At 49.2% G+C, this 18,240-nt stretch overlaps 7 protein-coding genes and 1 non-coding gene across 8 annotated transcripts; 4 read left to right on the forward strand and 4 right to left on the reverse strand.

Annotated features, from left to right (window-relative positions):
* Window positions 1-2,169, forward strand: F5B22DRAFT_611407 (GNS1/SUR4 family-domain-containing protein). The gene is made up of 4 exons (XM_047975276.1): window positions 1-859; window positions 920-989; window positions 1,052-1,264; window positions 1,329-2,169. The coding sequence occupies exons 1-4, from the start codon at window positions 437-439 to the stop codon at window positions 1,652-1,654; spliced, it is 1,032 nt and encodes a 343-aa protein (XP_047829693.1). The 5' UTR covers window positions 1-436; the 3' UTR covers window positions 1,655-2,169.
* Window positions 2,170-5,056: 2,887 nt separating this feature from the next.
* Window positions 5,057-6,991, forward strand: F5B22DRAFT_647703 (alpha/beta-hydrolase; the record flags this gene model as incomplete). The annotated part of the gene is made up of 3 exons (XM_047978914.1): window positions 5,057-5,137; window positions 5,231-5,361; window positions 5,512-6,991. The coding sequence occupies 3 exons, from the start codon at window positions 5,057-5,059 to the stop codon at window positions 6,989-6,991; spliced, it is 1,692 nt and encodes a 563-aa protein (XP_047829694.1).
* A 772-nt stretch (window positions 6,992-7,763) lies between these two features.
* On the reverse strand, window positions 7,764-8,220 carry F5B22DRAFT_647704 (uncharacterized protein; the record flags this gene model as incomplete). The annotated part of the gene is made up of 2 exons (XM_047978915.1): window positions 7,764-7,802; window positions 7,873-8,220. 2 exons carry the CDS (start codon window positions 8,218-8,220, stop codon window positions 7,764-7,766), a joined length of 387 nt encoding a protein of 128 aa, XP_047829695.1.
* Window positions 8,221-8,813: 593 nt separating this feature from the next.
* F5B22DRAFT_t122 lies at window positions 8,814-8,902 on the reverse strand. The gene has a single exon. It is a non-coding gene; the product is annotated as a tRNA-Gly (tRNA).
* A 195-nt stretch (window positions 8,903-9,097) lies between these two features.
* On the forward strand, window positions 9,098-11,069 carry F5B22DRAFT_611411 (uncharacterized protein). The gene is made up of 2 exons (XM_047975277.1): window positions 9,098-9,804; window positions 9,925-11,069. Exons 1-2 carry the CDS (start codon window positions 9,452-9,454, stop codon window positions 10,595-10,597), a joined length of 1,026 nt encoding a protein of 341 aa, XP_047829696.1. The 5' UTR covers window positions 9,098-9,451; the 3' UTR covers window positions 10,598-11,069.
* On the reverse strand, window positions 10,648-11,836 carry F5B22DRAFT_238804 (uncharacterized protein). The gene is made up of 3 exons (XM_047969917.1): window positions 11,075-11,836; window positions 10,861-10,935; window positions 10,648-10,798 (listed from the first exon to the last, which is right to left on the reverse strand). The coding sequence occupies exons 1-3, from the start codon at window positions 11,484-11,486 to the stop codon at window positions 10,698-10,700; spliced, it is 588 nt and encodes a 195-aa protein (XP_047829697.1). The 5' UTR covers window positions 11,487-11,836; the 3' UTR covers window positions 10,648-10,697.
* A 2,372-nt stretch (window positions 11,837-14,208) lies between these two features.
* Window positions 14,209-15,565, reverse strand: F5B22DRAFT_611419 (mitochondrial folate carrier protein). Its single transcript, XM_047975278.1, has 2 exons — window positions 15,213-15,565; window positions 14,209-15,142 (listed from the first exon to the last, which is right to left on the reverse strand). Exons 1-2 carry the CDS (start codon window positions 15,331-15,333, stop codon window positions 14,286-14,288), a joined length of 978 nt encoding a protein of 325 aa, XP_047829698.1. The 5' UTR covers window positions 15,334-15,565; the 3' UTR covers window positions 14,209-14,285.
* Window positions 15,566-16,717, forward strand: F5B22DRAFT_238851 (ubiquitin-like modifier 1). The gene is made up of 3 exons (XM_047969919.1): window positions 15,566-15,911; window positions 15,984-16,148; window positions 16,389-16,717. The coding sequence occupies exons 1-3, from the start codon at window positions 15,826-15,828 to the stop codon at window positions 16,504-16,506; spliced, it is 369 nt and encodes a 122-aa protein (XP_047829699.1). The 5' UTR covers window positions 15,566-15,825; the 3' UTR covers window positions 16,507-16,717.
* The last annotated feature ends 1,523 nt before the right edge of the window (window positions 16,718-18,240 follow it).

Genomic DNA, 18,240 nt, shown 5'->3' on the forward strand with positions numbered 1-18,240 from the left:
CTGGCAGTCAGATAACGGGACTTTCCCCTTTTAACGATTTTAATTGAGCGGCCCTTCGTTCCCCCCTTCCTCCTATTTGATTGCTGCCATTTGCTGCCATTGAACCCGCGAAAAACTCTCTTTTCACCATTTCCGTGGTTCTCCTTCTGCATCCTCACACGCCGCTGCTTCTGCATCCCGTGGTCGACGAATGCGCCAAAGGGGCCTCTTTTTATAGTTGTCCTTCTTCTTGCCACTTCTTGTCACTCCTTCATCTTCAATTATTTACAACTTTCACTCTACTTCCCTTTTTTTTTCCTTTCTCCCCTATCTGCTTACGTCGAAGAGACGCCACCCCTCGGTCAACGCGCGTCCGCGTCCGTGTCCGTTCCAACTCTATAATTTATCCCATAGCCACGAACTCCTGGTTCACCGACACTTCTGCGATACATCCAACATGGCGTCTCCGTCACCCGCTGCTCTGTGGGAGTCTCTCCCCATTCCTACCCTTGATAGGCCATTCGGTGTGCCTATCTGGCCATACTTCAGCAAGGCCTTCGAGCTGGTCGCTGGCTACCCTGCCGAGGAATTCAGATTTGTCCCCGGGAATACACCATTGTCGACATTGAGGGAATCACTCATCTTCTCCGTCGTCTATTACTCCATCATCTTCGGCGGTCGTGAGTGGATGCGCAACCGAGAACCCTTCAAGCTCAAGACCCTGTTCTTAATCCACAACTTCATCTTGACTGCCGTCAGCTTCACCCTCCTCGTTCTCTTCCTCGAGCAACTCATTCCCACGCTTGCCCGCCACGGTCTTTTCTACGCCATCTGCGATGCCGATGGTGGTTGGACTCAACCTCTGGTTGTCTTGTACTATGTATGTCTGAGGCTTCTCGGCTTCGTCTCGTCATGAATCAAATCTGCTAACCATACATAGCTCAATTACCTTACTAAGTATCTGGAGTTTTTGGACACCGTGTTCTTGTTCCTCAAGAAGAAGCCATTGAGTAAGTTTCAGATATCACTGGTCGTATTACCGATTCATAAAGCTCTAACAATGTCATTATAGCCTTCCTTCACTGCTACCACCATGGCGCGACCGCTTTCCTCTGCTATACCCAGCTCGTCGGCTCGACCTCGGTCTCCTGGGTTGTCATTACCCTTAACTTGACTGTCCACGTGGTCATGTACTGGTACTACTTCCAGAGCGCTAGGGGCGTTAAGATCTGGTGGAAGGAGTGGATCACCCGTCTTCAGATCATTCAGTTCGTCATTGATCTTGGTATGTCTCAATCTCCTGGAAACTTGCTTCAAACTCGAAAAGGCATATTCTAATTGAATGCTAGGTTTCGTTTATTTCGCATCTTACACTTACTTCACATCCACATACTGGCCATGGATGCCAAATGCTGGAAAGTGTGCCGGCGAGGAGTACGCCGCCTTTGCTGGCATCGGCACGCTCACCTCGTACTTGGTTCTCTTCATCTCCTTCTACTTCGCTACCTACAAGAAGGACAAGAAGGCCCCAAGCTCGCGCAAGACTCTTCGTCGCATGTCCCAGGCGCCTCTTCCCGACCCTCACGTTGTTGCCAACGCCTCCCAAAATGGTCAGGCGAAGGCCACCGGAGCCAGGAAGGCCAACGGCACCACACCTCGCTCTCGAAAGGCATAGAGTGGCCATTCTTGACTGCCAAGGGGTCAACGAACTTGCAACTAGATTTCTAGTGCTGTTCTTTCCTATCTAACTCCTTCTCTTTGCCTCTAGTAGGCAGTTTATTAGCACCTTTCAATCATTGTATTAGTGGTATTATCACTGGGCACGATGTAATCGACCACGAAAGGAGGTGAACGGGCAGTTGGTTGGAAATCCCGGCGTTGCATTTGTAAATATACGGGAGTAAAACTTAAAGGGGTAGTGCACTGACATGGAGTTTGGATTGGTCGGGGTTGATGATTAAAGCATATGGAGGAATATTTCTTAAGGTTGCGAGATATAATGTCTCGTCATGTCACAATTACGTACAAGCGAAGAACGGCTTCGAGCTCTTTTTGTCTCAGCCGTGGGCGACTGGAAAGACTTTAGACGACAATTAATAAAATGAACGACATAATAATTATTAATGAACCTTGAAGAATCATATCAGCCTACGCATGTGAACTGGAAATATGATGCCCGAGTAGACTTACCTGGTGTGTACATATTTCGATCACTTTGTAGGCCAGGGGAATGCGGTCAGACAGAATATGGTGGTGGTGGATGAAAGCTTGAAAGTCGGTAAGTAAACAAGTATGATAAGTAAGTATTTTACACTTCTGCCAGAGTTGTCGATGTTAGTTTAGTATTTAACAGAATCTACCCATCTGAGTTATATATTAATTAAACTAGTTAACTATAATTATGAGTCTATCTCAGCTGTGTATAATTTGGCCACCTCTGTATTATCACTCGGTTTACTTGGCGATCTATACAACGTTTGGATATAAGTCAAGCTACTTTGATTTAAGGGGAAAAGGTATAGCAATACTGACTGCCAACTAACCGGCGCTGTCCGAACGGATACCAGATCGAAACAATTGCTTACATCGATATATAATCCTAAACTTAGGTGATTCAGGATATACTGACACTGGTAGTATAATACTGTATTGAAATAGGATTGAAGAACTCCGGTGTGTATTACTAAAGTAGGTAGATAGATAAGCTTGATATAGATGGGCTTCCAGAGTTTACCATAGTACCAAGATGAGTGCAGAATCGGCTTGTATGTCACGTAACTTTCTGCTTGAAAGGGCTTTGGCGAGGTAGACGTTGAAACCGAAAGTAGAGACCTGTTATGCCGTAAGTGGTAGATCTATCGGCGGAATCTCCCCCGCTATACACCGACTCAGCGCTCGGTCTTGTGGACAAATAACGAGGGCAGGTAACCGCGATGCTATTCACAATATAATAACCTGCCAGGTCCTCGGCCTTTGGTAACTTGGCTTTTACGCTATATGCAATTTGACTGCCTGTACTGACCGCCTGGTATCGTGGATCTAGCGAGGGCAGGCTGTATAACCTCACTTTTCAATATTGCCTGCATGTCTCTACTTATGCTGCGTTATACCCGTGCGTGGCCGTAGGCGAACTGCATGTTCGGCTGTACGCGCGTGGAACAGTGACACACGCGCTGAAAACATCGTGCGAAGCAAATCTTGACAGGCGAGATCCGGAGATTATGAGGAATCGGTTATTCCTTAGTCCCGGAGAATTGGGCCGATACTTGCCTGTCTGTATAGTAGGTGTTGGGAGGATGCTGGACGTAGTCGGTATGTTATACTACTTATACGGCTAGATACTTAGGTTGAATGGGCCTACGACCGATATGATGATAAAGAATGGTATCTGTGCTTTTGTCGGTCGGCAGATGAAAAGATGATCATCTCCGGGGTGGATGATAACCCTACGTCAAACAGCATCCTCAACAATATCGCGCTCGAAGTCTTGAGGGAAGGTCTGATCTCACTACTAATACCGACTCGGCATGTTCTAGACTAGCTGCAAAGTCATACTATCGGACGATACAACCGGTCCAGCTTAACATTTCCCCAATTTTTCACTAATCCCGACATACTGGTTGAATCCTGGTCATGGTCTTAGCCATGGCCTCATTATATTAACTAGGTATATGGCGGTTTATACCTTGGCTACATAATGGGTAGGTATCTAGTATACTACATATTGAGAAGAACCCGAATGGGCGCACGTTCAGAAAAACATGCGACCGTTAGTTGGGACGGGTTGGCTTGCCTTGCTTCGTGAGGAATGCCGGGAGTTACCGCACGTGTGGGTGTGTTTCTTAAGCAAAGCCTTTCGACATTATCGCGTCGGCATGGGTCGCACAGCGCGCGACTTGTACCTAGTTAGCTTCCTCGAGTAAATGCCATAATCTTGATATTTCGTTCATCACTCGTTAATCTAAAGCGTATCTCACGTTTTATGCTTGGAAACCCCGATCGTCATAAAAGGTACGAAGGGTGGCTGCTGTGTGCCGGTTGCCGTGCCTCATTGGGAAGCCGGGCAGATCCTCTGACGCTCTCCACTGCTAGATCCGTCGTCTCGTGCATGTGGGGCACACACCCATGACGCCGGATCGTGACGGGCAGAAATAAAATTAAAGACGTTTTTTTTTTCTCTCTCTCTCTCTCTCTCTCGTTTCATCTCGGGATGGTGTGTGGGCACGCTAATCGACGGGCCAAGACCTTGTTGCACCCCTCCTCCACTCAGAATCATCGACAAGAGTCAAGATATCGGTACCGCTTAGGTATTGGTGGGCTCCTGACTTGTGCACCTACTATACTTATGTAACGACAAGATACCTACCTACTTACATGCCTAAGCGCATAGAGTACCTAGACCAAGGCTACTACTACTGCAAGGCCAACGCGACGCGAGATCCAGGCTCGCCAGGAGAGACAGACCAGAGACAGACCCAAGGACCCTGAATGCTAGGTACCTAGGTACTATACTATATACTATACTATTTGTTTGAGATTCTAGCCCGCGCCCAAGCCGCTCCCCTAAGCCGCTCCCAGAGCCAGAGTTGTAGGGCCATTGGCTGCCGGCCGTCCCTCGCCTTGTTTTTATGTGGTACTGCAACTCGGCGCTAGGCTGTTACGGGCGACTCTTGGCAACGGTCAGCGCGTCTTGAGCCACACCGAGTCAAGCCACCGAGGTCCCTGGCTCCGTCTGGGCCTTGTGCAAAAGCGATGGATGGATGGGATGGCCATTAAATGAGATGCGATGTTTGGGCGATGCTCCCCGGACTGCGGAAACATAACGGCCGCATCATGTCACCGTAGTAGAGAGGACAGAGCCCTCTCTCCCCTCTTCTGTCTCCCGTCTTCCCAAGCCGGCCTTTGACTCTTTCTTCTTGCTCTCGTTCGTATACCTACTCTACCTAGGTACTTAGCCGTGTTATATTATGTGCTCGCTTGTATAAGTTATAAGTCCCCCCAGCCTCTCTCATCTGACATCGCGCCCTGCCCTTCGTTCACGCTGAAACTTCGTTTCCACCTGTCTCATTCTACTGTCATGGCTGCTGAGATCGAGGATCCTGCTGCCGCAGGTGATAGCGGTTCCGCATCAGAAGAAGTGAAGCCTTACAGGATACATGTAAGCATTTATTGGTGTCTCTCCGTCGCATAGGCCAGTCAGTATACCTATGGGTGGATGAGTGGGTGGCTGATATGCAATCCATCTTGGCAGGTCTCGTCGAGATATCTCAATCTTACTAAGCAGAAGCTGGAAATTGCACGATTGCCTCATGAACTTGATGACCCCAAGTCCACAGATTGGTGGCAGCCAAAGTCTCAGGTTGAACCTCTTATTGACTTCTGGTAAGACACACCCTAGCTCTCTATCTATCCATCCTAAATATCATCATGACCCTTTAATCATGGCGCGTCCTCTCACTCATATTTGTCAATGAAACGAAATATCCCTTTTTTTTTTAACTCTGATCGCTGAGCTTATACCAACTTCGACAGGCTCGAGGAATATCAATGGCGAGACGAAGAAAAGGCCTTGAATGGCCTCCCACAATTCCGCACCGGTTTCACCATCCCTCAATCTCAATCGCCCATAAGAATTCAGTTCATCCACGCTCGTTCATCACATAGCAATGTGATACCTTTATTAATAATACCTCCATTCCCTCTATCAAGCCTTTCCCTGGGACACTTGATCGGGTTATTCACTGACCCAGCAGAGGCGAACCATCAACCTTTCCATGTCGTCATTCCTTCACTCCCCGGCTTGGGTTTCAGCGACGCGCTTCCGGCTAACTCGGCCGTAATCTCTTCTACAGCAGACCTACTTGACTCCTTAATGAAACGCCTAGGTTACTCCTTCTATCTAGCAACGACTACGGGCACGGGAGCCTCTTCACCAGCTCACATCGACTATAAACTTGCTGATTGGCTATCAACACAATATGCAGACTCATGTCTCGGGACTCATTTTATATCGCCACCTTTGACAAAACCGAGACTGCAGGCAGCCCCTCTAGCTTGGACAAAATGGTCCATTGCCAGGTTCTTCGAGGCTTCCACATTAGGGTACCAGTCAAAGGACTTTTCCGCTCTCAGGCAAAGTGGCAGTGATGTGGCCAAGAAATCGACGAAGACTGCAAAATTACCACCTAATAAATACGGCTTCGCGGAACCCAATACATTGGCATACGCTCTATGTGATTCTCCCACGGGCCTTCTAGTATTTGTGATGAAGGGCCTCCGCCTTCTCGCACCTCACAAAGAATTCACACCTGCTGAGATCATCGGTTTCACGCAGCTTGCGTGGCTCCCAGGTCCCGAGGCCGCCATGCGTTTCTGGGCCCACTGTGCGCGTCATCCAGAAACGACCGCTCCCAAGAAATCTCCCAAGAAACCGAACGTGGCGCTGACCGTATTCCTCGGAGATGAGCAGAAAGTAAGGCCCCAGGGTAACAGTGAGGCAAACGCAGATGCTAGCGTCTATGCTTTCAACACAGCCAAACCCATGTATTCCTGCCCTGCCTGGGCCGAGACACGATACAATGTATTGCATACCAACCGCGCGAGCGGGAACCCCGGTTTTCTCGTCTGGGAACGGCCGGAGATCATAGCAGCCGGTGTCCGGGGTCTTTCAGCCGCTGTCTTGAAGATCGACAAACGTCTGCAGCCCTCGTCAAATCCGGAGATGGCAACCCGGCCACAGGAGGTCGAGCCCGCTGCGGAGATACCCAGCTCTACTGTCACTACTCCTGGAGAACAACCCTCGTCCCCTGGTTTTGAAATCCCTCCCAAGTCCGGACTGTTGGCACCGCCTAAGGTCAGCGAGCGGCTGCCTCCGGTCCGGGAAATCAGCGACGACACCAAAGTTGCGAGTCATGAGACCCTGCCGATGAAGACCCCGTCCCCTGTACCCGCGACACCGAGCCCGGGTCCGCCACCCACCACCACCACCACTACCACGACTGAGGGGGGTTAAACTAAAGTAGCCTTGAAAGTTGAGTTCTACGTCGCTGCGGGTATAGACAGCACTCGCCTATCTATAAATAGGCTAGAAATTTCTGAACATCGTCACATTTCTTCCATCACAACGGTTTCGCCAAATCTAATCTTATTATTTATACTTGAGTATATAGTGAGAGCAGCTGTTGCAAAACACCGGGATCTATTTTTCCAAGGCTTTTTTATTTTTAGTCCTATTTTTTTTCTTCATTTCTTTACTTGTTCTCATGTGGTTTTTTATTGTCTTTAGATACCAAGCTATTGAATAAGCTCGCGGATAAACAAATAAAGATTTGCTTTTTCATTTATTTTTCCTAGGTATTTGGTCGGGTTGGTGTAGGTAGATTTATGAATATATCTATCCTTCTTTCTGTTTATCTCCGTTGTCCGGCCCGCTGGTCTCATTCCTTGAGAGCTTCTAGTTTAGAGGAGGTAGTATAGGAGAGAAGTCATCTATCTGAGGTGTTTGATAAGGACAGGTCTGCTGTGGCGAGGGTTCTTATTTAAAAATGCTCTGCTAATATGACTTCCGCCTACGATGTTGAATGAGGTCTGATATGTTAGTAATTCATTGTGAATCAAAGCAATGAATATAAGACCGTGAATCTATTGAGCGAAGATTAATACTCTCCCAGTCAAAACGCTCTCCTCTACCCAGCACACGAAGAAGGGCTTAAGAAGCGAGCAGCGTGTACAATACAGCTCTAGCAATACATGGACCACACCCGCATCTTTATCATCTGTTGTATTCATTCCTCGCTCTCTTCTCCACCAGTCCACCATCGCCACTGCACCCAGTCAGTACATATTCGTTCTCACAGCTGAATAGAAGGGGACTCCATCTGAACATGCGCTTACGATAGCTTTACACCAGAATATAGTCTCCATGGTCCCGACTACGCATATCGCGGCATACACCACGAACTTGGTGAGACGGTTCATACCGAGATCGCGGAAATTGATCTTGAAATCATCTTCTGACGATGGCGGACGCTTATCCGATGATGATGATGATGATGATGATGGATTTTTGCCGGCATTGGTGCTAGCGTATTTCCTGGCGATGGCAGGATAAGGCGAAGAGAGGAGACGGGTGGGATATATAATGGTGTTTTGTCGAGCTTTGGGCGCAGTCCGTGGGTGTGTAAGTGGTCGTGCCGCCCCTCTTATCACGGCTCCCTGCGATACTAGTACACGAGCACTCATGATTGCGAGGGAAAAAATAATCACGATGTTTGAAAAAGAATAATTGATTACTGTGGTGGAAGACATAGATTATTAGATTATTTAGAATGCAAAGGATTTCGGGTTGTTTTATATATCCTCATTTTTCAAAACTAATCGATCGTTCTTCTTTGTTACGTGAGAGTCATCATATTAGGTAGGGTATGGTAGGGACCTGCGAATACGCCGTATTCCTGGAGTGCCATTTCCTATTTAGGCAGTGTATGGCACAACACCCCGTATTTACTGTCAACTCGGGATAGGTCTGCGCTCAGCGTTGTGAAACTTCCTTTGCCTTTCGGGCTATTTTGACTTGGACATATGAATCCGCTCCATCAGTATCAACGAGGCAGGCAACTGATTGATGAACGAGTATGTCGACTGAGATGTCATTACAACAAGAACCCAGTACCGATGTATAATAAGGTATCTATCTGTAAGTAAATATGCAGTACTTGACGATGCAGGGCTGTACTCTATCTACCCATGCTTTGCTCTATAACGATCATCTTTATCTTTTTGAGATCATATATGAGAAAAAAAGAGATTGATGGAGATCAAAAATGGCAAAAGTGTGCTGTGACCGAGACTCGAACTCGGTGCCTAGGCAGGCTAGTTTAGAGAGACATGGGAAGCCTAGATGTTACCCTTACACCATCACAGCTATTTCCGGATCGTTTACAATCCGTCCACGTCATTTGTTTGGGGAGTCTGGTCTATCTGGGGTTTATATAGATAAAAATGCGCTTGACTGAGCATTGCCATGTTCTACCCCTCCCCTCTCCGCCCTGGCGGTCAGCGGGGCTGATCAGTGCGCGTTGACCCGCCCGCCGCCGTAGCTCACATCTCCACCATCAAGGACTGGATCAGTCAGATCAGATCAGAATATCAAGCACTTGCCTCCAGGTCCTCCTACCGTAGGTCTCGCAGGTCCCACTATGAATAACACTTAATTATTGCCTACCTACCGGCTCAATGTACTCATAATTGACAAGCATATTACGCCCAGCTGTGCACGTACCTTTTTTCATTTTTTTCTTTAATTCACCTGAGGGATTCTAAGTTCCTTGTAGATATAACCGCCCCTACTTACTTACCTAAGTAGCCGTCATCGTGATCACTACATCAGCCCCAACCCCAACCCCAGCTAATCAGTTCAGCTACCTACCTACCTACATACCTACCTAAGTCCAGCCAAAAAAGAAAGCCCAGCATGAGCGGCGCCAAGGGCGGCGACAAGATCGAGAAGATCATCGCGCGGTTGCAGGAGAGGATCAGCGAGGGGCAGTTCTACGAAGCCCAGCAGCAGACCCGCGTCGTCGCCGCACGATACACCAAGGCCTCCAACTGGACCGCCGCCGTCGACATCCTGTACAACGTCGCTCTCTCGCTGCTGAAGGCCGGACAGGGTGGCAGCGGCGGCGATCTCTGCGTCCTGCTCGTCGACACCTACAAGCAGGCCGAGCTCAAGCCCGACCCCACCACCAAGAGCAAGCTGCTCGCGTGCCTGCGATTGTTCGGCAGCGAGGAGCCCACGCGCAAGAAGTACATTGGGGAGATAATATCGTAGGTTTTTTTTCACGAATTCTATTCTATTCTATTTGGTCGGCCGCGAGAGACCGGTACTCCGCCTAGGAAGAGAGAGAAAGTTACGGGAAATATTAACACAAAGGTCCTCGCCCCCAGATGGTCCTCGAGATTCGGCGAATACCCCGCGGGCGACCCTGAACTACACCACGTTGCCGGCTCCTTATACGCAGAGGAGCACGAGGCTTACGAAGCCGAGAAGCATCTATTGTTGGGTACCAAGGATTCGGCCGAGGTCCTGGCCCGCATGGAATACGAGTGGTTCAAGGAGGACGATGCACACACGGCTGCTCAATACGCCGGCCGAGCGGTCCTGCCCTATCTGATAACGGCCAACGTCCGAGCCGCCAACACGGCCTACCAAGTCTTCATTAGTGCGCTCAGCGACGACAAAGAACCTCAGCTCGGGGCCCAGGTCGTGAGCAGCAACAACGCCGATATACGTGTGTTCCCGAGCATACCGCTCCTCAATTTCCTCGGCCTGCTGTTACTCGCCATCCAGAGGGGTAACCCAGACCTCTACAGGCAGTTGACGACCAAGTACGCCAGCCATCTGAGAGAGCTCGACTCGTGGAACGAGGCGCTGGAGATAATTTCCGAGATATACTTCGGCATCACGAAGCCCCGGCAGACCAATCCTCTGATGGATATGATGAGCGGCTTCTTCGGTGGTGGGGGTGGCGGCGGGGCTGCTGCAGGCGCGGGCGCGAAGAAGCCCGCCGTCAAGGCTCCGACATCGACCTCGATGCCAGCGGCGGAGGGTCTGGACTAAATCCAAGTTTCGGCGCAGGGGTCGCCTATATAGTATAGACAAAGCCAGCAATAGAAAATACGACGGACGGTATCTATCCTTTCCGACACGATGTTGTTGTTCAGTGCACGCGCGGTGGTTCTTCGGCCTCGTACATCCAGTTGTCCTCGGCCAAGGCGGCTACTTTGGCTCTCATGCTTGCCTTGAGCGTATCGAGGATCTCTGCTTTCCATGTCAGCCTTACATGACACTTTTATTATAATGCTCCGCCTCGGCTACCCTACCTTCATGTTGCACCGGCATGCGCGTGTGGTTGATTTGATGATGTCGAACGGCCTCTGCTAGTTTCTGTCTCTCTCCTATATATAATATAAACACATTTAGTATATAAGCACATGGTCTCCTCCAAAACTTCCTTACAAAATGAAATCGATTGGATTTGGTACGTAGGGAGATAGATAGGTAGGTAGGTAAGGGGTAAGTAGGTGATTCACATACGTTCATTCTCCTGCGCATCGTCGAGCGCGCCCTCGTCGTCCGCGTCGTCAAGAGGCGGCGTGGGAGGGTCCTCCATCTCGAACTCGCCGTTCTGGTCGCGGATCACGATCTCCGACGTCTCGGACAAGACGTCGAGGTCCAGACGGAGCGTCTCGGCGGAATTCGTCGAGGAAGATGTCGTCAACGGCGGTGGGTTATGGTGGTGGTTGTTGTTATTGTTGTTGTTGTGGTTGTTAGCGGCGTTGCTGTTACCGCCGTTGCTGTTGCTGTTGGCGCCTGCTCGCGACATCTCGGCTGGTGTTGGACGGCGGCTCTGGAAGAGGTTTCGGCGGACTCCTGTTGCGCTCGTCGCTGCGCGCGTGAGTCGGGATGTGCCTGGGCGGAGGCTCGGGGGCGGTGCGCGGTCGGCCATTGTCCTTTGTTTTATTTGTTTGTTGCCGCGGGATGAAATAGGGTGTTTATTGGGTGGTAGGACGCGCGCGGGTGTATGTATTGTTCTGTTGTGTGACGCTTGAGAAATGTTGTGATTGGTGTAAGATATACTGGTTCCTGTGATACGAGGTCTGTGATATGGGGGCCACGGCGGTTGTTGAGGCTTCGTTGTTGAGTACCTACGTAGTCGTACATAGGTTTGTTTGGATGACGATGGAGGAAAGCTTGTGATTGTTGCGGGAGCTTGCGATGAGCAGGGGACGCCCCGCAGTGCCTGCCGATGGGGCTAAATTAGTTACCTTAGCTACCTAGTACTGTCCTGCCCTATCCGCCCTAGTGACTACGACTTGACAATACCTACATACCTACTTCTCTTCGCAGATAATTTGGTTAGGATCAATGCGGTATCTATGAAGTTTCTAGAAAGGCAACATGAACTATCATTATTCCTGGCAATTCCAATTATGAAAATCCAACAATGTGGATTGCACTATTTTGGCTCGTCTCATTCTAGGCTTGCCCTCCTTACCTTGGCATTTACACCGCGCCGGCGTAGCTCATTACCCCTTTTATAAGAATGACTGAGTGATACTCGAATAGTCGTTAGGAAGCCCTTTGAGTCTTTGAAATAAGCTGATAATGAATCTATAGAAAATTCACTCGCTACTTCAATACATCGTCTTAGTATTCCAGTGCCTCAGTGCAGAGACAGCACGTGGCAAACCAGCTCATGGGATCACAGATTGTACAAGTTGAACCTGTCATACACCAATTTCGAGTGTTCTCTACCTAATAGCCCCATATCAAGATATTAATACATAGGATAATAACGCCCAAGTAATCTAGCGAAAGTTTATATTACCTAGAAGCCGGGGGCTTATCCTTAAACCCTACGTGTGCTCGTGGTGGTATGGTCCAAATCACTTCATGGATCTCATTTTCAGCGAGGTAAGGCAATGAGTGGTGGGTGATATTCTTGTCAAAGCTCTGCTTGGATTCACCCAGAAGGCACGGGCTATGGTTGAAACAGCATGCCTAATCGCCTTGCATGTTGTGTATTTGATCCAGCTCCGACCTAAGCGGGTGCCCAGGATGTTGAAAGCTGCTTGCTTTCTTAGAATACCATGATAGGATACCTTTCAGCATCAAGCAGCTAGATACTATAGACCTCTAGAACCTTCATAGAAGTGTGGCTGAAGACAATACCCCTAGTCTGAGAGTCTGCTAAATTGATAATGATCCCAATGCATGTCGGTCAATGATGTCTCTATCTGGTCTTACTTCGGTATACCTGGTCCATAGTCTCGATCTTATCCCTAAAGCGGTCCCTAGACAATAAAAACAGCATGCGACCACATAGATGAGAAATATAGAGAAACTTAAGCAGATTTTGAGCTCAATTTCAGCACGCTGTTGTTTCTCCTAGATACTATACATGTGTTGTATTTCAGTCTCTAGGACTTTGGCTAGCCACTGAAGTTTATAGAGTAGTGGAAGAATTATGCGTCGCGATAGTTATCTTCACCAAGGCTGTGTCATAGAGTAGAAGTTGTACAACTCGGACCAAAACAGACAGATAGCGAAGCTGATATAATATTATATATGATGAGGATTAAATAAAATCAACGAGAATTGCTGAAGCTAATTCCTGCTCATCGACATTCTCTTTGAAACATGTTTAACTCCTTAACCATCATTATGGTTTTGGTAGTATCCCATAAGCGATCGGACGAATGAAGAAGCATCAACAGCTGCGGTGGAAAGGCAAAGAGTTACATCTACAGCGATATTACTTAGTCCCTAAAGGTAGGCATGCACCACGTGAGGCCTGATGGGTATTTTCTAGCGCAGAATCGTGGTCAACTGCGAACAAGACAGCTCTTCACGCCAGGTATGTCAATTATCTTAGAAGACAAGCTTAACTGATTTGAGCGGGAGGTGCACAGGAAATCATGTATGTAGAGTGTTATGATTAACAGTCAAAGACTGTCTTTTGACGTCAGGGCTAACAACCTTGAATACAATAGCGCTCTAGGATTACATCAAAAGCGGAAAGAGCATGGTAAAGTTTACCGCAAGGCCTATTCATAATTGAGCAGAAACTCATAAAACTTCATGATCTAGCCAGGTTAATCTTATGACGAAACTTGAGATACAGTACGTCTCAGAACGACCTTGGCTTGCTTCAAAATATATAATTCTCAGCTCCATTTATGACTATTTCTGGCCTCCATAGTAACAGTGTAGAGCTCCTAATGTTGATGTTCGCAGGACTATTTATATAGCAAGGCCGATATGCTAACAGGATCCCTTAAAGCCATGTTATGTCTCTCGATCAGTTCGCAATATCAGGCCTTTGAATTCAGTCACCTCATTAAATTCGGTTATAGAAGGCGTTTCGCACCGCTTGCTCTTTATGATATAATAGATTTGCGAATTAACTATTTTCTAGGCCAAAGTCAGCTACGAAATCGAGATTCTGACTGCGGATTACTTCCTCAAGTCCAGTAGGGTATTAAGATTGAATGCACTCTACCAGTTGTAGTGGTTATAACCCTGCTGGATGTATCATGCGATTATCGAGAGAGATATGGCATTTGTAGTTGACGAAGATCATCATAGGACACAGATGTACGAAACACCGCTAAGATACTATATCATTCATATAATAATTTCACCATTATTGAGTCGAACGAGAAACCTGATTAAAACGTGGCATAATACATTTCTAAGACTGGCCTACACGGAAGGAATACATAACAGATAGAGATCTACTGGTCTATGCTTGTATGCTAGGATCATTCGTCCATTTAGGGAGGTAGAACTTGGTGTTCTCATACACAAGAAACGTGACCCAGGTTGCGGGCATGACTCTCACCACCCCAGGGATAATGCCACGGTAAAAGCCTCGCCATCCTTCCTCAGTCCAAGTCCTCTTCACAACACCACGAATACCCCGTCCGAACCGTTCCTCAGCATCGTAGTTCTGGAGCCGGCTCCGGATGACCTGGTACGGGTATGTGACCGCGCCAGCTACCAGCTTAGACACGCTCGAGATGACCAGCGTGGCCTCGTTGGTCATCGAGTACTTTTCGCGATCATCGGAGCGAAGAGTCGCTCCGGCAAGCCTCTCCCGTCTCCTGAAGTACATCTGCTTCAGGGGGTCGTAGACGGCGAACTGGACGGCTCCGTGGGAGACGCCGAAGAGGCTGATTCCCAGACCACGGTAGAACCCCCTCCACCCTTCAGTCCGCAGGAGCTGCGCGGCACCCGCCCACATACTCGGGTATGCGCCAACCGCGCCACGATCGGAAGACAGCATCCGCGTCTTCAGGACCCAGATGGGGTTGGTGAGCACCTGGGTGCACATGCCCGCGACGCCGGAGGCGACGAAATAATCCTGGGGCGTGAGGGCGACCGCATCATGGTCGGCGCGCGATCGACCCTTGACAGCCAAGATGGCGCTCTCGGCACGGGCCTTGAAGAAGAAGAACGAGGCCCAACTCGAGGCGTTGCCGAGCAGGTTTGGCGTCAGACCGCGGTAGAGGGCGGCGACTGGGTGTGGCGTCCTTGTCAAACCACGCAGGACCGAGATAGTGGTCAGGGCCTGAGAAGTGGCAGCATTGCTGCGGTGGACTAATGAGCCGTCAGCGAACGAGCGACGGTAGCCATAGATGTCGAGGCTGGGCGAATATGCCCGACGTACTTTGCATGCGAGTCTTGACGATGTCCAAGGGATGGACCACGAGGGTGGAGACTGAGCCGGCGGTCAGGCCGGCAATGCTTTCCACGAAGGCGGGAGGGAGGCCCGCATCGTGGCGTGTCATAGAGACGAGCTTCCTCAACAAACAGAGAATGGATTAGGTATTACATTATTCTGTGTCTGCACACATACTGACTGACTGGCGAATGTTGAGGCGCTTGGACGGTTAATGAGACAAGCAGCCAAGCTAAGAGAGGCTAAGGCAAGCTAATGTATTTTCGAAGCTGCCGAGGTCGCCGCCGCTCTGTATGGACCTTTCTGTGAGCTATGACGAGATGAGATCATCGAGATGGAGATGGATGCTGTGGTTGAGCTTTTGCACTATACCACATATAAGCATAAACCTTTATTACTTGATAGTTTCGTATCTATTGCATTAAAGTAGTATCTAGGTAAGCCTTTGAATATACTACAATGAAGAAAGGCATAATCTTCCTAACACTCACAAACATCTCAGATTTCCCCGTTCTCCAAGAGGCTGATATTAGCAGCGTCTGTGATTCTGCCTAGTGCTTGATTTATAGTCATTCACCAAAGAAAGGTTGTGACGGCGGTAATGACGACGGCAATAGAAACCGCAGTAGCGGATCGCACATCCAAAGATGCCGATATTCCCACTATATCAGTAATAGTCGAGTTCACGTATGGTTCTTGCCCACTCCCCGTGCGCCTCGCCTTGTCGTCGCTAACCAAACATGTATGTCTATGCACCAGTGGTGGGCTAGAGATGCTGTTCTCAGACCAGCGCCGGCATGCGCTCTCCGTGCCCGCACTCGACAAGGACAACAAGCCCTTGACTGTCGCTTATCTCATAGAGTACCTGTGCGAGAACACGATGAAGGACACACGAAAAGAACTGTTCGTCCTCGACGATCATCTGTGAGTTGTCTCCTCCCGGTGTTTCTCTCACCGCCCCACCTGCCTCGGAGAGTTACATGATAGACAGACAGGTCGCCGTTCAGTTTCGAACTGCGGCAGGGGTTCAGATGTCTGTCTGGTCTGCATGGTTGAGTTGTGCTTGCTTACTTGCCTGGTGTTGCTGGCTTCACCGATCGAGGAGAATACCCAGTAGTAGGAGACACGTGAAAGGATAATAAACTGACACTGGCGGCTATACAGACGACCAGGTATCCTGGTCTTGATCAACGACGCCGACTGGGAGTTGGAGGGAGAGGAGGCCTATGAGATTCAGAACGGTGACAACATTCTATTTGTCTCAACGCTGCATGGAGGTTAGCCAGCCCAGCCAGCCCAGCCAGCCCAACCGGACAACACCAATGGCCACCGCACCCATGTCATCGTCAATGCTTGTGCCATGTCTTGGCTTCCCACCACCGCCGTTAAGCCTAGTTGTGCGTCTCGCTCCTATCTGTGAGTACTACGAACGGGGAGGGGGGCCCTTGAATAACCGGTTTTGGGCCTTGGAAGGGGGATCGCCTCCGCGGGTAATCCAGGTATACTCAAAGGTACCGGCGGCAGCGCTGCTGTCTTAGTAATGCGAGAGAGCTGACCTGGCTTTGGCCGTGTCGCATAACCACACCTCTCTCGAGTTGCACAGGGCAAACTACCCCGCGACTCTGCATGTGAAACGGGGTTGGTTAATCGGAGGGCACTATGCGGTGAGAAGCTAGATTTGCGGCTACTACCTGACGCTACCCCCTACATGCGTCCGCACATACACCTCTCTGTCATACATATACTAGCTACGCTACATACAGTAGGTGGCCTATCCGAAATATGGTCGTGGCATCGAGAGGTGGGAGCTGCCAATGATGATGGCCGTTCCCAAAGATCAGCCCGTGGATGGCATTTACAGTATGCGCCTGAGACCCAACACAATCCGGCTATCGATGGATCGGTTTTCTTCATGTCAAATATCTCCCTCCCCACCTGCATGCATGTATATCTCCGAGGAATCCATCTATTTGATAGGGTTGCAGGCATTTGAGATTGTGACGCCTTAACAGTATTAATGTATTGCATACTACTATATGGCTGCAAGTACTTCCGCAGCCAAAGAGATAGGGACGTGTACCGTCCAAGTATATAGGTGAGGTGTGTGTGGATGTAGACAGGGGCGGGGGATGGGCAGGATTTTCTCAATTCTGGTTCGACGCGTTCAGCTTGGGTCTCTCGTTCCATCGATCGTAATCTTTGTCATTAGCGCCCCGATCTGCCCGCATCTCAATCCAAATGGGCAACTTGCAGGTAACAGAAAGTGAGGCTGTAAAGAGTAGAAAGCGGAAACAGACCGACAGGATAGGAAACAAAAGAAATTATTAACTAGCTAACTCTGTACATAACAGTTATGTTTATCCTACCTATCCTACCGCACCTACTTACCTACCTACCTAAGTAAGACCATGTCCAGAGAGGAGAGGAGTAAGAAAGGAAGAAAGACATGAACCCATGCATTGCTACTCTGTTCCCGCTGGGGATCTGTCTTAAGAGGTCTCACCACCCCTCCCCCCTCTCCCCTGCCTCCTTTGGGTATGCGCTGTTCAGACCTTGGCGATGTAGTCGCATATTAAGTACTTGGTAAGGAGTGAGTGTACTTACTTAGGTAGGTAGAGCTGATGACGAGGCAAAGCGACCGGACATTGAACAGGCTGCGTTTGCTTGGACACACTGCTGTGCGCGACCGATTCGTCCTCTTCTCCCCGTGTCTTTCTTGACGAGTAAGTACACGGGATGTGTTCCGTGGGGATATCTTTGTGTACCTCCCTCCTAGGTACTATAGATAGCGTGCCTTTTCGCCAGATCGAGTATCGTCGAGTCGCTAGGGGCGGTGACTCCCGCGATTACGGATGCTCCCGAAGGGGACTCTGTTTGATAGGGCATTGTTAGCCCAGGTGAAATGAGGTGCAGGGCACTTTTGAGATGACGCCGCAGCCACCAACCGCAACGTAAATAACTATCGTCATGTCATGCATGCGTGTGTGTGTGTATGTGTGTATAGGCATGTATGTAT

This window comes from Xylaria bambusicola, assembly GCF_022495145.1.
Source record: "Xylaria bambusicola strain CBS 139988 unplaced genomic scaffold F5B22scaffold_28, whole genome shotgun sequence".
NCBI lineage: Eukaryota > Fungi > Ascomycota > Sordariomycetes > Xylariales > Xylariaceae > Xylaria > Xylaria bambusicola.

Excerpts from the sequence above, each read along its gene's own strand:
- F5B22DRAFT_611407 (XM_047975276.1), top strand. The coding sequence starts at position 437 with ATGGCGTCTCCGTCACCCGCTGCTCTGTGGGAGTCTCTCCCCATTCCT. Across the intron at positions 990-1,051 it reads CCTCAAGAAGAAGCCATTGA|CCTTCCTTCACTGCTACCAC; the intron begins GTAAGTTTCAGA and ends ATGTCATTATAG. Across the intron at positions 1,265-1,328 it reads TCAGTTCGTCATTGATCTTG|GTTTCGTTTATTTCGCATCT; the intron begins GTATGTCTCAAT and ends ATTGAATGCTAG.
- F5B22DRAFT_238851 (XM_047969919.1), top strand. The coding sequence starts at position 15,826 with ATGACGACGGCAATAGAAACCGCAGTAGCGGATCGCACATCCAAAGAT. Across the intron at positions 15,912-15,983 it reads TCAGTAATAGTCGAGTTCAC|TGGTGGGCTAGAGATGCTGT; the intron begins GTATGGTTCTTG and ends TCTATGCACCAG. Across the intron at positions 16,149-16,388 it reads TTCGTCCTCGACGATCATCT|ACGACCAGGTATCCTGGTCT; the intron begins GTGAGTTGTCTC and ends GCGGCTATACAG.
- F5B22DRAFT_611411 (XM_047975277.1), top strand. The coding sequence starts at position 9,452 with ATGAGCGGCGCCAAGGGCGGCGACAAGATCGAGAAGATCATCGCGCGG. Across the intron at positions 9,805-9,924 it reads TACATTGGGGAGATAATATC|ATGGTCCTCGAGATTCGGCG; the intron begins GTAGGTTTTTTT and ends CCTCGCCCCCAG.
- F5B22DRAFT_611419 (XM_047975278.1), bottom strand. The coding sequence starts at position 15,333 with ATGACACGCCACGATGCGGGCCTCCCTCCCGCCTTCGTGGAAAGCATT. Across the intron at positions 15,143-15,212 it reads CGTCAAGACTCGCATGCAAA|TCCACCGCAGCAATGCTGCC; the intron begins GTACGTCGGGCA and ends ACGGCTCATTAG.
- F5B22DRAFT_238804 (XM_047969917.1), bottom strand. The coding sequence starts at position 11,486 with ATGGCCGACCGCGCACCGCCCCCGAGCCTCCGCCCAGGCACATCCCGA. Across the intron at positions 10,936-11,074 it reads CGATGCGCAGGAGAATGAAC|GAGAGAGACAGAAACTAGCA; the intron begins GTATGTGAATCA and ends TATTATATATAG. Across the intron at positions 10,799-10,860 it reads CATGCCGGTGCAACATGAAG|AGATCCTCGATACGCTCAAG; the intron begins GTAGGGTAGCCG and ends CATGGAAAGCAG.